Source organism: Amblyomma maculatum, chromosome 10, assembly GCF_055883805.1.
Source record: "Amblyomma maculatum isolate TAMU_Amacu chromosome 10, ASM5588380v1, whole genome shotgun sequence".
NCBI lineage: Eukaryota > Metazoa > Arthropoda > Arachnida > Ixodida > Ixodidae > Amblyomma > Amblyomma maculatum.
The window spans coordinates 83,139,780-83,153,442 of record NC_139353.1 but is presented as its reverse complement, the minus strand read 5'-3'; the positions used below and the strand labels follow the sequence as shown (position 1 = coordinate 83,153,442).

General features: G+C 46.9%; 1 protein-coding gene across 4 annotated transcripts in view; it reads left to right on the top strand.

Annotated features, from left to right (window-relative positions):
• Ufd4 (ubiquitin fusion-degradation 4-like) overlaps positions 1–9,485 on the top strand; it is a 137,969-nt gene extending 128,484 nt beyond the window's left edge. For all 4 annotated transcript variants that reach the window (XM_084583005.1, XM_084583004.1, XM_084583003.1 and 1 more), the window contains exons 40-42: positions 703–875; positions 3,319–3,469; positions 6,096–9,485. In XM_084583005.1, the coding sequence (XP_084439131.1) occupies positions 703–875; positions 3,319–3,469; positions 6,096–6,378 (607 nt within the window). In that variant the 3' untranslated portion in view covers positions 6,379–9,485. The remainder of the gene's footprint in view (positions 1–702; positions 876–3,318; positions 3,470–6,095) is intronic.
• The last annotated feature ends 4,178 nt before the right edge of the window (positions 9,486–13,663 follow it).

Here is a 13,663-nt window from a genome sequence, read left to right as displayed (position 1 = left end):
AGTGCCCCAAGTTGCTCCGAACAACGAACGGAATACACGCAACCTATCTTGGTCGACCAGTGGAATTCAAAGTCGCTCCGGAGCGACCAGTGGAAATAGCCACTAGGCATTTGCATCATACGGAGCAAAGAAAAAACAAAATCAATCTCATTGTTTGCCTGCGGCATGAATGTGAGACTTTAATGCTCTTGCGACAGCACTGTGCTTCCTGCAGCGATGTGCAGCCTGCAGGGTGACAGTGCACCACTAGCTCATTGACACGAGGCCTAACATGGAATGGGATAATCCAGAGCAACGACCCGAGCAGGCGAAGCTAGCACGCAAAGCATGGAGATGGGTGCCCGTTGCCGATGCCTGCCGTAGGGCAACACTGGGTGTGAAGGGGTGTGGCGCACGTGTGTAGCAGGTGTCTGGTCTAGAAATGTCAGTTTCCAACGATGTCGCATTGTCGGCATGATCTCTAAACATATACATATCACAAAGCTTGCAACTTCTGAGTAAGGATGTTTGTTATGAACACTTTCTGGGCACTTACATCTGCATTGTTATCTTTTATTTCCATTATGCAGTGACCTTTAGTCCTCGTGTGAAAGGCGCGGACTTTTCTTAATTTTGTTTTATATATATATATATATATATATATACGAGGTTAACTGTATATTACATTGATGTTTTCATCCTTTGCTTTTCCTCTGTTTGCAGATTGACCTTCCAGTTCTGCCCATCGTCCAAGGTGTACGGATTTGATGCGGTGGAGCTGAAGCCTGGAGGCGAGCAGGAAGAAGTGACCCTGGACAACATTGAGGAGTACACCGAGCTGCTGGCTGACTTTTGCCTCCACACAGGCATCCGCCGCCAGATGGAAGCCTTCCGCGGTGAGCAAACAGAACTCTTCTTTTCGCGATGCCCTTAGATCTATCTGTTCTTGCACAGTCTTCATCTCCAACTTATGATCCTCTGTCTTGTGTTGCTTCCTGCCTACTGTAGATATATGTGCTTAAAATATAGCACAACGATGATTCTAATGTGTAGTCACTTTTGCTTGGCATGTAACTGGAAATGAAAAATAATGGTTAAAGTATTCAATAATGTTGATTCCATTTTTAGCATGAGGGATGACTTTTCAATAAACTAGAATTAACTCTCACTGTAGCTGAGCAAATCCATTAATTTTTTGCATATTAAGATACCCATTACAGTAAAATTTCATTGATTCTGTCTCTGTTAATTTGGACAGTTGGAATGAGGAATGTGGCCTCAGCGGATGTCCATGTAAATCTGGTATCGCCGAAATAGAGCCCAGTGGCATGGTTCGTTTCGTCAGTCGTACCGTTTCGGGCGCTGGTTTGCGCGTCACTGGTCGTTAATTTTTATTTTGGAGTGATGTTTCACCATTCTGTCACCTATGTGCATATTTTCCTCCTCGCAGCTGCGCACTTTGTCTGAGCCTGTGCTTTTTGAGAATGCTTCACACTGCAATATAATATACAGTAAAAGCTCGTTAATTCAAATTCCACGGGGCCGCCAGGCCAGTTCGAATTAACCAAAATTCGAACTAATGAAAGTGAGCAAAAATGAAGGCGTTTGATGCCCGGAGGGCACGAAAAACATTTATTTAGCAAAAAAGTCTGTTATCATCTTCTGCTTCTTCTCTCTGAGGGCTACCGTACTCACTCGGTCTTCTAGCATGCGAATGCGACGCAGGGAGTCTTCTTCCCCCTCTTCAAAGCTGAAGAAAAGGCGCGCGACATTCAGCGCTCCCATAACTTCTACCGCGGATGGACGCACGGGCTCTTGCTCCTCGTCGTCGTCCTCGTCTTCTGCCTCTTCTGGGACAGACTGCTCCCCAACAATTTCAGCGACAATGTCCTCATCACTTAGGGCACCGCACACTGCTGCATCGCTGTCTACTCCAACGTAATCATCAAAACTGACGTCCTGCAGCACAGCACGCACAACCGCAGGCAGAGGCTCCGGACTCCCATTGTCGCCACTTTCTTTCATACTTCCGGCAGCAAAGCCACAGTGGTGGAAGCAGTTTGCAATTGTGGACGGCGTGACCTGCTCCCATGCACGCACCAACATGTGCATTGCTGTGAGCAATGTGATGGTGCTGGTCTTCTGGTTTCCAGTGCACAAAGTCATGCGCTCGATCATGTAGCGCCTATAGAAACATTTGATGTTTCTGATCACCCCCTGATCCATTGGCTGCAAGGCCGCAGTCGTGTTGGCGGGCAAAAAGGCGAGCCTTGTGGCTTTCAGCTCGGCGTCGACTTTGTGTGCTGAGCAGTTATCCACTTTGCTGGCCTTCCGTTCATCCACCTCGCGTAAAATAGCCACTTTCTCCTTCACCGTCTTGGCACAGTATTTCCCACGCGAACACATCTCGCGGACACAAGCTCACAACAAGCGGCGTGCAAAACGAGGGCTCACGAAATGCAACACGAAACCGTGGTCGATAACACTAAAACGTCGTTCCTCGAAGGAGTCGCGGCAGGAAAGACTGTTTAGTACTTGTTCCAGCACCCTAGCGGCGCCCCGATGGTTGTGCCATCTATCGTTCTGCCGTGAAAGCTTCCAACGATGGTTTTTAACAGTGCCGCTTGGCGGCGCGCATTTCGAATTATGGGTGGCGGCGCCAATTTTTTAGTGAATTAACGAGCTGTTACGCGCATAGACTTCTATGCACTGCGGACCGGACCACGATGACTATTTCGAATTATCCAAAATTTCGAATTAACGAGTTGTGAATTAACGAGCTTTCACTGTATATGTGTATATTAGAGTGAAGCATCCTAAAAACACAACTAGGACTTTTGTGAAAAGGCAACAACGTTAGTATACTGCTTTGCTTTGTGGAAAGGGCCGCAGGGGCACTTAATATTTTAAAGCAATTCATCGACATTCTTGTCAACGTGTACGGAAGGCAAACACTCGATGAAGCAACAAAAATTGACGCTTTCGCTTAGTTTCCATCACAAATGTGCAGACAACCATATTTCAGGTTTTCATTAGATCTTCTGATGCAGTCAGCTTTCAGCAGTATTTTTTTTTTCTTTTCTTGCCCATTTGGTATTTTTTGCATTTGAAGGCCAAATTAATGAGATTTTACTGCATATTTCTTAGAACGAAGTTCTGCTAGAGCTTCGAACTTTGCTTGTATTCTTGAGAAAAAAAATTGTTGATTGTGTTAGTACACAAGGTGCTTTCCTGCCTCTAGCTGTTGGCTGCCGAGTACGTATACACATATATGTTTTACTCGTGCCAGGCGTATCCCCTTCCTAAGTGGTTGTGCTCTCTCTCCCTCGTGGCACGCAGTGGGTTTCTGCAAGGTGTTCCCCATGGAGAAGCTGGGGGCCTTCAGTCCCGAGGAGGTGCGGCTCATGCTGTGTGGCGAGCAGAACCCCGTCTGGAGCCGCGAGGATGTCCTCAACTACACTGAGCCCAAGCTGGGCTACACCCGCGACAGGTATGTGACCTTAGCTATTCTCTTTGCTGCCACTCCGGGGGTGGCTCATCTTTTCCTTTGGAAAAATGACGTCCAATTCTCCGTCCCGAAGAATTCCACGTCAGCATCATTGTTGTAAGAAAAAAAATCTCTAGCTTGCCTCTGGCGGGTGAATATGGCCGAGCACTAATTGGTTAGTGGGTTGTGTGGTGTAACAAGACCACAGAGCACGCCAGAGCTGGCAGGAACTGTGTGTCTCTCCTTTCATATGAAAGTTTGAGTTGAGACTCCCATTCAGTGGAATACAGTAGAATCTCAGAGACATGAATCTCATGGGGTCAGGAAAATATGTGCATACAGTGAAAGCTCGTTAATTCGAACACCCGTCAAGTCAGAAAATCTGATAATTTGACCTTCGCACCTGGTTTCCCACAAGAATTTATGGGACGAAACTCTGTAATTTGGACCAATTTGGCTGCACATCGGATAATTCGGACAACTTCGGGCAGCTACCGAGGCTCGAAAACGAAATTAAGGCGAACGTGGCACAATACAGTCGACGACCGATTTTTCGGACACCCAATTTTTCGGACATGCTTGATTATTCGGACTTTTTCCCGGCCCCAGGACATACCTTATAAAGTCAATGTATTACGCTGCTCAAAATTTCGGACACTCTAAGGAGGGCTATTCGATTTTTCGGACATTCCAAGCATCAGCCGGGCCAACTGCCACACATTTTGAGCGGTGTCGCCGCCATCTTCTTTGTTTACTTTTTCCTTCGATAGCCGCGAAACCCGTGCTGGCCTTGCGTGCCGCTCCTTAGCTAAACACGCTGGATCGAGGCTATAATATTTGCCTAGCAGCTTCTGTTTCCGAGACAACGTCGCTGCCGGATTGCTTTTTTTTTTTTTTTTTTTTCTTTTAGCGTGATCGTTTCTACTGCCTGTTCCTCTGTGTGTTTGCCGTGTAGGCCTAGCCGCGGTCATGCTGATGCGAAAACTACGTTCTGGCGCTACTGTGGCTCGCATTTTATTGAATCGGCTGCAGTTCTGTTCCCGGATTTTATTAAAATTTTTTTTTCCGTGCAACGCGACAGCGAGAAAGCATTCAACGGAGTCGGTGTTGTGATTCTGTGTTTGGTGGCTGTGGTGTGCCTCGACAGTGAGAAAACCTACTTTGTCGATTTGCTTGGAGCACTTAGTACCCTCAGCACCCACAACGCTGCGCAATTGATTCCGCGATGAATGACAAGTCGGCTGCCTTGGACGAGGAGAGCGTCGTCGAGCAGTTGTCAGGCAGTGAGCAGTTCATTCACGACCTTCGCACTGCTGGTGTCGAAATTCCATCGGTCGTCTCGTTTTCAAAGCTCACAGACGTGGACCACGAGTTGGAACTGTGCTCTGGGCTTATAGATACAGGAATTATTCGCCAAGTGCTTGGTGGAGTCTGAGAGCGAGGACGATGATGACTCACCTGCAGCAGCGCAGCCGACGCAAGCTGAGCTGATGCAAGCGAATTTCAGGTGGACCTGTTAGCACGGAAGCGGAGCGTGGTGCAGAAAAGCATTCATGACTTTTTCCGGCCTCAAAGTGAATAATAGGCAATAATAAATTGAGCTTTTTTGGTGCACATTTGTTTTTTCGGACTGCCCAATTTTTCGGACATTTTCGTGGTCCGTTGAGAGTCCGAAAAATCGGTCGACTGTAATGATACCCAAATGCAGCATCGCTATTGACATCAATTAATCAATCGACTTGTGGCTGGTTTTGCTGGGATTTTTTTTTTTCGCTTGTCAGCGTTATCGACACTGCCATTTTGTCATTTTGTTGCTTTCGTTTTCTTTTTTTCTTTTTTTTTTGTGTGTGTGTGAAAAGTTGTGTGATTGAAGAACTGAACATGAAATGCCTTGTGGAGTGGTCTGTAAAGCCGAGTGTAAAACAAAACCTAATGAAAATACCTTTATGAAAGGTTATATTTCTCTTTCTATTGCAATCTGCGGTGTATTCAGCCCATTTTGTGAAGAAACAAAAATATAGTTCTGATCCCCTCCTTCTCCCTTAAAGGCAAAGCTACTTAGCTCCAGACTGTCTTAAGCGGCAATAGATTAGAAATGCATGCGCCAGTCAAGCGCAGCTAAAGCACGCATGCCACACCTTCACTTGCTACCGCTGCCTTGTGCTTTGTGCTACACGTTTTTGCCAATGTTCCTTCCCTTCCCTACTTCTCGCTACATTTTCACACTGTTGATTTCTTAGTGGGCACTGCTTTTCCACGTTCTCAGTGACCATTACTTTTTTTTTTTTTTTCATGCCCCGCATACCTCCCTCGCGGCTCCAAGATCTTTGTTGCTTCTCCTCGGTGCTGGTAAGCTTAGTGGTAAAGCCATTTAAAAAAAAATTAATAAACAAGCGGTAACAATTTTTTTTCTTTCTGGAAAGAAAAATTTGCCCCGAGAATCGCGATCCTAGATGATGCATATGTGGCGATGTCACTTCGTGGGAAGTACATTTGCTTTTTCTGACAGATTTTTGTCGACTATAAAGCGTTTTTGATGTTTGAGAGCGTGTCATTTGGAAAGAGTAAGTTGGAGGACTCATCATGTACTGAAGCATTTTCCACTCGTCTCTCCATCCCCCTCTTTTAGCCCTGGTTTCCAGCGGTTTGTGAATGTGCTGGTGGACATGACTGGTGCCGAGCGCAAAGCGTTCCTGCAGTTCACCACAGGCTGCTCTTCGCTACCCCCCGGTGGGCTGGCCAACCTGCACCCGCGCCTTACCGTGGTGCGCAAGGTGGATGCCTCGGATGGCTCTTTCCCCTCAGTGAACACGTGCGCCCACTACCTCAAGTTGCCCGACTACTCCTCCGAGACCCTGCTACGCGAGCGCCTGCTCGCCGCCACCCGCGAGAAGGGATTCCACCTCAACTAGGAGGGCTACCGCTCTCATCTCGTGGCTTCAGTGCTTGTGCGTGTGAAAGACCACCTTATTGCCCCCCATGGCAACAAGAAAAGACTGATGGGAGAGCCTCGTTAGCTGGTGCTTGAGAGGGAGAGAGAGGTTGTGTGTGACTAGCAACTCTGTCAGATTCTTTCGTCGAATGAGGTGCAGGGAAGTGCGTGCTACCTGCCTGTGAAAAAAAGACTACCTTGGAGGTTGGAAGAGACTGTTTTCATCTCACCGGCATAGGTCTTGACGAAGAATAGGCAGTTATTTGGTGACCGGTTGCATTTAGGGGACCTCTGTCACCAAAGTGCAAGTAGACGTAAATTTAAAAAAAAAAAAGACCTGGTGATAGCTTGGCTTGAATGCATCGATGCTTGCAGGCTGGCAGCTAGAAGCAGGCTTTAACTGGATAATTGACTGTTTCAAAATTCTTGAAATTGTTGAAATTAGTACTGAAGCTTACAGAAGGGCTAGAAGTGAAACAATATTGTCTATTACTTTCAAGCTTCGGCTACCACTTAGATGAAATAAGGAAAAGGAATGGGACTGTGAGGTCGGCAACTCTGCAAGCTGATGGCAGTGATTTACTTCACGGTGCCCCCTGAGTGTGCTGCTTAGGCATTCTCTGTCGTGGTTTGGTCAACCTCGGTGAGATATTTTAAACATTTTATGGGAATGCACAACATTTGACAGTGTAGCAGCATTGAAAGGAATGTCTGCATTTGTGCTACATTTTCGTCTCTCTAGATAAGCTGTTTTTGTCAGTTGAAGATATTCCTCTTGAAAGAACCCTTGTGGTTCAACTAGGCAAGGACCTTTTAGGGGCATATCATATGAGAGAGTTTTAAGGATTGTTATAGTACCCACAGTTGCTCTGCATCTCTGTCAGCTTACTTGGTACTGTCTTGCATCGGTTTGTAATTTAATGCCACTAAGCCTTGCCTGTGTAATCTGATAATACAGACCTTTCTGTGGTCAAAGGAGGAGGCAGTAATTAGGTGTTTTTGGTTTTTCCACCTGCTGGCTTATTGCATTGCAGTCATTACTTTAACATGGTTTATTGAAACTTGCATTCCCTCTAATACGAGCCCTGAAATTTGATGGTTGCTATGGAAAAGTATTGTTTTTTTCCTTTATGTGTAAAGTTTTGTTTTCGAAATTGTATGCATAGAAATTTGCACTGGTTTTGTTTTGACATCTCAACTAGCAGGGTGTTAGTAAAAGGCTTAAGATGTGGCAAAGCTTGTCAAAATTGGGTCTTGCACACACCTTTTCAGTGAAGCGGAAACTGCAAACTGGTAACGGCCAGTCTTTGAAAGTACTGGTCCTCTCCAGTCTCTCTCCCAGCACAACTGGCCCCGTGCATTTCAAGCATAACCGGCAGTTAGATGGCAGTTGGGTGACCTTTGAGGAGTCATGCTCCCATTCTACCTCTCCCTCCACAATTTCCCCGGTTTCAGCCGCTGACTTTCTGTCTTTGTGGACTCTTGTGTGATCAAAGAACTGGACATGACATGCTCTGTGGAGTGGCCTGTTAAGTGGAGTGGCCGTCGTCTTCGCTGTGCAGTTGCTTCTCCATCGCAGGAACTGGAGTGCTTACGGTAGTGGCGGCTCGTCGTCTGTTTTGGCAAAACCTGTGTGGAAGGTGTGTGCACGATGCGGTTCTTTTGCCAGACTTATTTCCTGGTGTGTGCATTGAAACTACTTTTTTTCGTCAAGCTTTGGGGAAAAAGTAAAACATGTTGATTCCTTTGTTCTAGTTCTTTTAGTTTAACGTGTGTGGTGGTTTGCAATTCCAATATATTATGTGGCATTGCCTTGCACCTTCACGCTTTTGTAGTTTGCCAGCGTTTTTTGCTATGTTGACCGAGTGATTGCAACGTAGTTCATCACTGTGACCTTTCTACACTTGGTGTGTGGTCACATCACATCATTTGTGTTTATTCTTACATGGTACCAGAAAAATGAACGCAGTGGCTTGGTGGAAACCAGTCTAGAAAGTGTACTTTTTTTTTCTTTCACATTGAGGACATTTGGAATGGTCTTTGGATGAGCACTTTTTGGGTTTATTTTTTTTAATTCTTTCCTTTGCCATTTATAGCGAGATTAGATGTGCGTAGCCCCCCGTGAAACCTTCAAGTCTGTTAACTGGGCGCTGGTTCTTTGCGTTAATTTTCCGGTCCTGCATAGTGGCTTCCACGCCTTTGTATCATGCAGCCGTATTCCGGCTGCACTTGCCAAGTGCCTACGAACGTCTTTGCCGTGAGACGAGGATATCGCAGCTTACTTGCACATTATTATCTCTGCCAGTTAAGGAAAGAGGCCATGCATTTTTGTTTCATCTGAGCAGGTCCGTTTTTCTTTTAATTTTTTTTGCCCACATATTATATTCCCAGTTGTGTACCATGTTTTGGCTGTTAGTTTTGGGAAAAAAAATGGTGAAAAATGGGAAAAAATACCAAAAAATGCTGCGCCATCATAGTTAAAGTAGCTTTGTGTACATACAGAAGTCTACGGTGACATCAGACAGCTTAAGCTATACATAGATATATTGTGAAAGCTTATAAATATTCCCTATACATACATTATACATACATCCGTATATAGAGATATATATATATATATAATTATATTTACATCTAGACTAAGAGCTTTTTGAGTATTTTGATTTCTTGCAAGCTGAAACTTTTGGAAATCAGTGGATGGACTCTATTGCATCTGCAGTTTCTTCTGTATCAACACTTCGGGCTGGTTTACTTTCTCAGTCAGTTTCCTGTATTTTTTGTTTGTTTTCTTTGTGCACATTTTGTTTCAGTTTTGGCTGTTTACGTGAACTGTGTGTTTGTTTTTTAGTGTGCATGCATGTGTGATTAACATGTGAAGTGTCCCTGGAAGGTTGTGCGAGACCAATGTCGGCACTGTATCCGTAGCGTGTACAATTCTCTAATTTATGACAGCGGACTTGCCCGATTCTGGAGTGCTCCGAGGCATGTGCTGGTTTAGAAGCAAAAGAAAAAAAACTGTGATGTACTGCTACTTGCTTGCTGCTGCTGTGAACGAGAATAAAAGACTATTGTCTTGCGTTTGTTGGAGGAGAAGTGTAGTTTGCCTCTTGCACGAGAATGCGGCGCCACCAAGCATGAACAGCTGAGACAGAAACTGGATGGATGGCTGTGTAGCCGATGACATCTCGTCAGACAGAATCACTCTAAACCTGTCCCACTACTGCTGCAAAGACTGTACAGTAGAAGATGAATGCAGGATGACTAACGAATTCATATTTTGTAGATCACTAGCGAGTAGTGTCATCTGCTACAGTTCCAACACCATTTACTTCGCGTTGCCTTGCCCACCAACTGACGCACTTCAGAGCTTTTCTGGTCATTCAGCTTTCACGAAGCAATCCAAATTGTGCATGTCTAGTTATGCGACGATGGGGCAGCTGCGGCACCATTTTGGCTGTTTTCCACAGGCTTTCTATGGAAGAGGTGCGGAGCAACATTGGACAGAAAAATTCGAGGGGAGCACTTTTAAATCTGCTCAGGTGCAGTCATACGAAAGCATTTCTCTTACTGCTACTGAATATGTTGCCACATGCTTGTCTTCATGATTTTTCAGTTTAAAACTGTTTTCTGCTGTAAATTAATTCGAGGCTCAATGTTACTCCCCGACAAGAGCTGCGTGAGGTTCGTGTATGTGTGTGTGTGTGGCAGAAGTGAAAAGCTCGTGCTGTGCGATGTCGATGCACGTTAAAGAAACCCAGGTGTTCGAACTTTCGGAGCCCTCCACCACAGCTTCTCTATTATCCCGAGTCACTTTGGAACATTAAACTTCATAAACAAGTTTTTATTTTGTGTGCGCATATTTCAAAACACTTTCATTGTCCTGCACAACACATTCTCTGTGATAGTTTATTAAAATACCTTAATTTTTTGTCTTTTAGTGCAAAAGTATTTCATGGCTAATGAGTGGCGTCTGCAGAGCAGGTCGCCCAAAAATGCATGTCAGGACTTGGACCACCATCCGTGTCACGGACGAACGTGGTAACTCCAAGCAGACATGTGTACGTGTCCATAATTATTGTCTAGCGCAGGGACTCTTTATTGACAAGGAAAAATAACATCCAGCCTAGGAATTGAACATTCTTTAACCCACCCTAGCACGCTAACCACGTTATGCTGACATTGAGGGAAATAAAAACTTTACATGTGAAATGAACATAATGCTTCCAGGGTTGCAAAACAGTCACGCTTTCACATTTCTCTAGTGCATGTTTACAGCACTTTTTTTTTTTTCTTACTGCTGCTGTTGCCCTTATGCTAGACAAGGATAATTACGGACTTGTTCTCAGTCGGTGTAGAGTACTGGTTTGTGCACATGGCTCTGCAATGAAATGATAGTTCATTCCTGCCAGTGACAAGTTTTTCTTTTCCTTTATTCCACTGACACACTGTGATGACAGGCTCTGTCCATGCCACTCGGACGAAAATGCCTGTGCGTTAATTCCGTAGTCTTCCACTAAGGGTACATGTTGCGCTTAGACCAACGGCTTAGATAAGAGACGTTTGCTTGACCCAGAAACGATGCATAGTGGAAATGTTGAAGCTTTGATGCGGCCGCTCCTCCGCTGGCAGACGACCCCTTCTATTGACGTCCGTAAAGAAAGGTATGAATAAAGCGAAATTCTCCACTGAGTAGACACGGAGTTAGTGCCGCAACAATATATTGCCACCTCTTTCCGCACACCGTTTTTATTTGCTGGAGAAGCGCCTGGTGATCCTGAGGAGCACCGGGAAGATCCAGTGTCGATAGTATTTCATCCGAGGAAATGGCACGGCGCGTCGTGAGACGCTATTTGCAGAGCTCATCATAGCTCTGGCACAAAGAAATGACGTCGGAAACGGTTTGTGGGGATTTGGCGGCGAGCATGTGGAATGCGTCCAATTCAATTCCTTTGAGGACATGCTTGATCTTGTGTGCTTCAGTCATAGACGGATCAAGACGTTTACACAGCTCGACAACATCCTCAATGTAGCTTGTGAAATTTTCACCTAGCTGCTGGATGCGAGAACTCAACCGTTGTTCGGCGCGAAGTTTCCGAACAGAGGAGCGGCCGGTAACCTCCGTGAGGCTAATTTTTAGTGCTGCCTAGGTTTAAATGTCAGCTTCGTGGTTTCGGAACCACTAGCTGGCGACATCACTTAAATAGAGGACGTTGGTGAGCTTAATTGTAAGCACTCACACGCTCGTATATAGTTAGCCAGTCCTCTACGTCGGTGTCGTCCGTGCCGGTGAAGATAGGTGGGTCGCGCTGACGCACTGGTCCCGAGCAGATGACAGCGCTGGGAACAAGCGGGCCAGACTGGATCGTGGCGTCTGTCATGATGGTAGAGCCGGGCAAGGTTCGACTGCGGAGCTCCAGGTTGGGAACAGCGACACCTCCACCAAGTAAAATGAAGCGGTTTAGATGGTTCGCACAGCAAAATATCTTGCGTAGGAGCTACGACGGCCAGCGTTCACAGCGACAGCTCGAGCTTCATCCTCTTTGTCATCATCGGCGCGCGACGTCTCTTATTTCCTCTTTCTCCTTTCCACGGGTGATGCATCTCTCGTCTCGCGGGGATAGCAGGTGATCTGTGTGCGCTGGTGTGGAGAGAGGCCCCGCCGGGGTGGTGTAGTGGTAAGACGCCCGACCACTAGCTGTGCCGGGGTACCCGGGTTCGAACCCGACCTCGGCGGCTGCGCTTCGCCGCTGGTACAGGTGGGTCACCGCCGCTTGCGGTGGGGGCTAGCCTGGCACCGAATTTGTATCTGTTGTAGGCCGTCATTGCACCCGCCACTGCTGGTGGTGGACGACGGCTGTTGCGGCGCGCGTCTTTCTTTCCCTCTTCCTTTTTTTTCTTCTCTATTTTTCTTCTGTCTGCACGAGGCAGCGGAGGTGGCTCAGCTACAGAGCTAGTAGCAAGCCCGTGCATTTTCTTTTCCTTCTTCCTACAGCCACAACAACAACATGGAGGCGAAACGAAGAGGCGTCCGTGTGCTGCGCGATGTTGTTGTGGCTGTAGGAAGAAGGAAAAGAAAATGCACGGGCCTGCTACTAGCTCTGTAGCTGAGCCACCTCCGTTGCCTCGTGCAGACAGAAGAGAAAATAGAGAAGAAAGAAAGGGAGAGAAAGACGAGCACCGCATCAACAGCCGTCGTCCACCACAAAGCGGTGGCAATGACGGCCTGCAACAGATAAAAATTCGGTGGCAGGCTAGCCCCAGCCGCGAGCGGCGGTGACCGACCTGTCCCAGCCCCATCAGAGGAGTTAGGGCCAGCGCACGGTAAAGCTCCCCAGGTGGTCGAAATTACTCCGAAGCCCTCCACTACAGCTCCTCTTTCTCTCTTTCTACTTTCAATCCCACCTTCCTCCATTCCCTTACGGCGTGGTTGAGGTGTCCGCAGAAAGCGAGACAGTTACCGCGCCTTTCCCTTCCTATAGATCAATCCAATCCGGCGTGAGGGGTAGCTACCGCACTGCGCATGCGCGCGCAGCCGCGAACAGTTGGCCGACTGGACCAGGGGGGGCAGGAAAGGGGCAGCATCGCATGTGCAGGTCATGAAAGTGGACTCTACCTAGAACGCCGGTGAATTTGATGTGTTCAACAGAACGTTTATTTAATTTTTTTAAAGCGAAAGCTTCACGTTGTTCAAGCCGTCAGGTATGCACGGGCTTTCACCTTCAAGTGCCCTTGACATACTGCGTCGTTCCTTTATAAACCAATTTACAATTTAAGCGAAACCTTTACTGCGCTAGGTATCGCAGGCTTTTATGCGACACTAAATTCCTCCTTCAAATGACATGAACCTAATTAGGTGTGGGTGTTCACGGAAATGCATGTTGCGCCTTTATTTCTTACCTGGGTTCGATCGCGACCGCTTGCGCCTGCGTTTCGATGGAGGCGAAACGAAGTGGTTGGTTGCACAACTTTTAATTCCATCGGAAATGGGCGTCCTCTTTCCCGCCCCCGGCATGCGTGCCGAGCAAGACGGGGAGACGTGCGCCCGCGGATTATAGGCTGGCAGGTAGCCCTTGGCTTGTTGCCGCCTCTTCCGCCAGATGGACGGTGCGGTGCTGGATCGTAGGGTCCGCGCTTCGCAGCAGGGTATCCCAGGCTATTCTACTTGTAATATTTTGTCCTATTCCTGGAGATTGTGGGCACTCCCAAATTATATGTGGTCGAGGGTCCCTCTCGCCCCACAGTGTTTGCACATATCATTGTCCCTA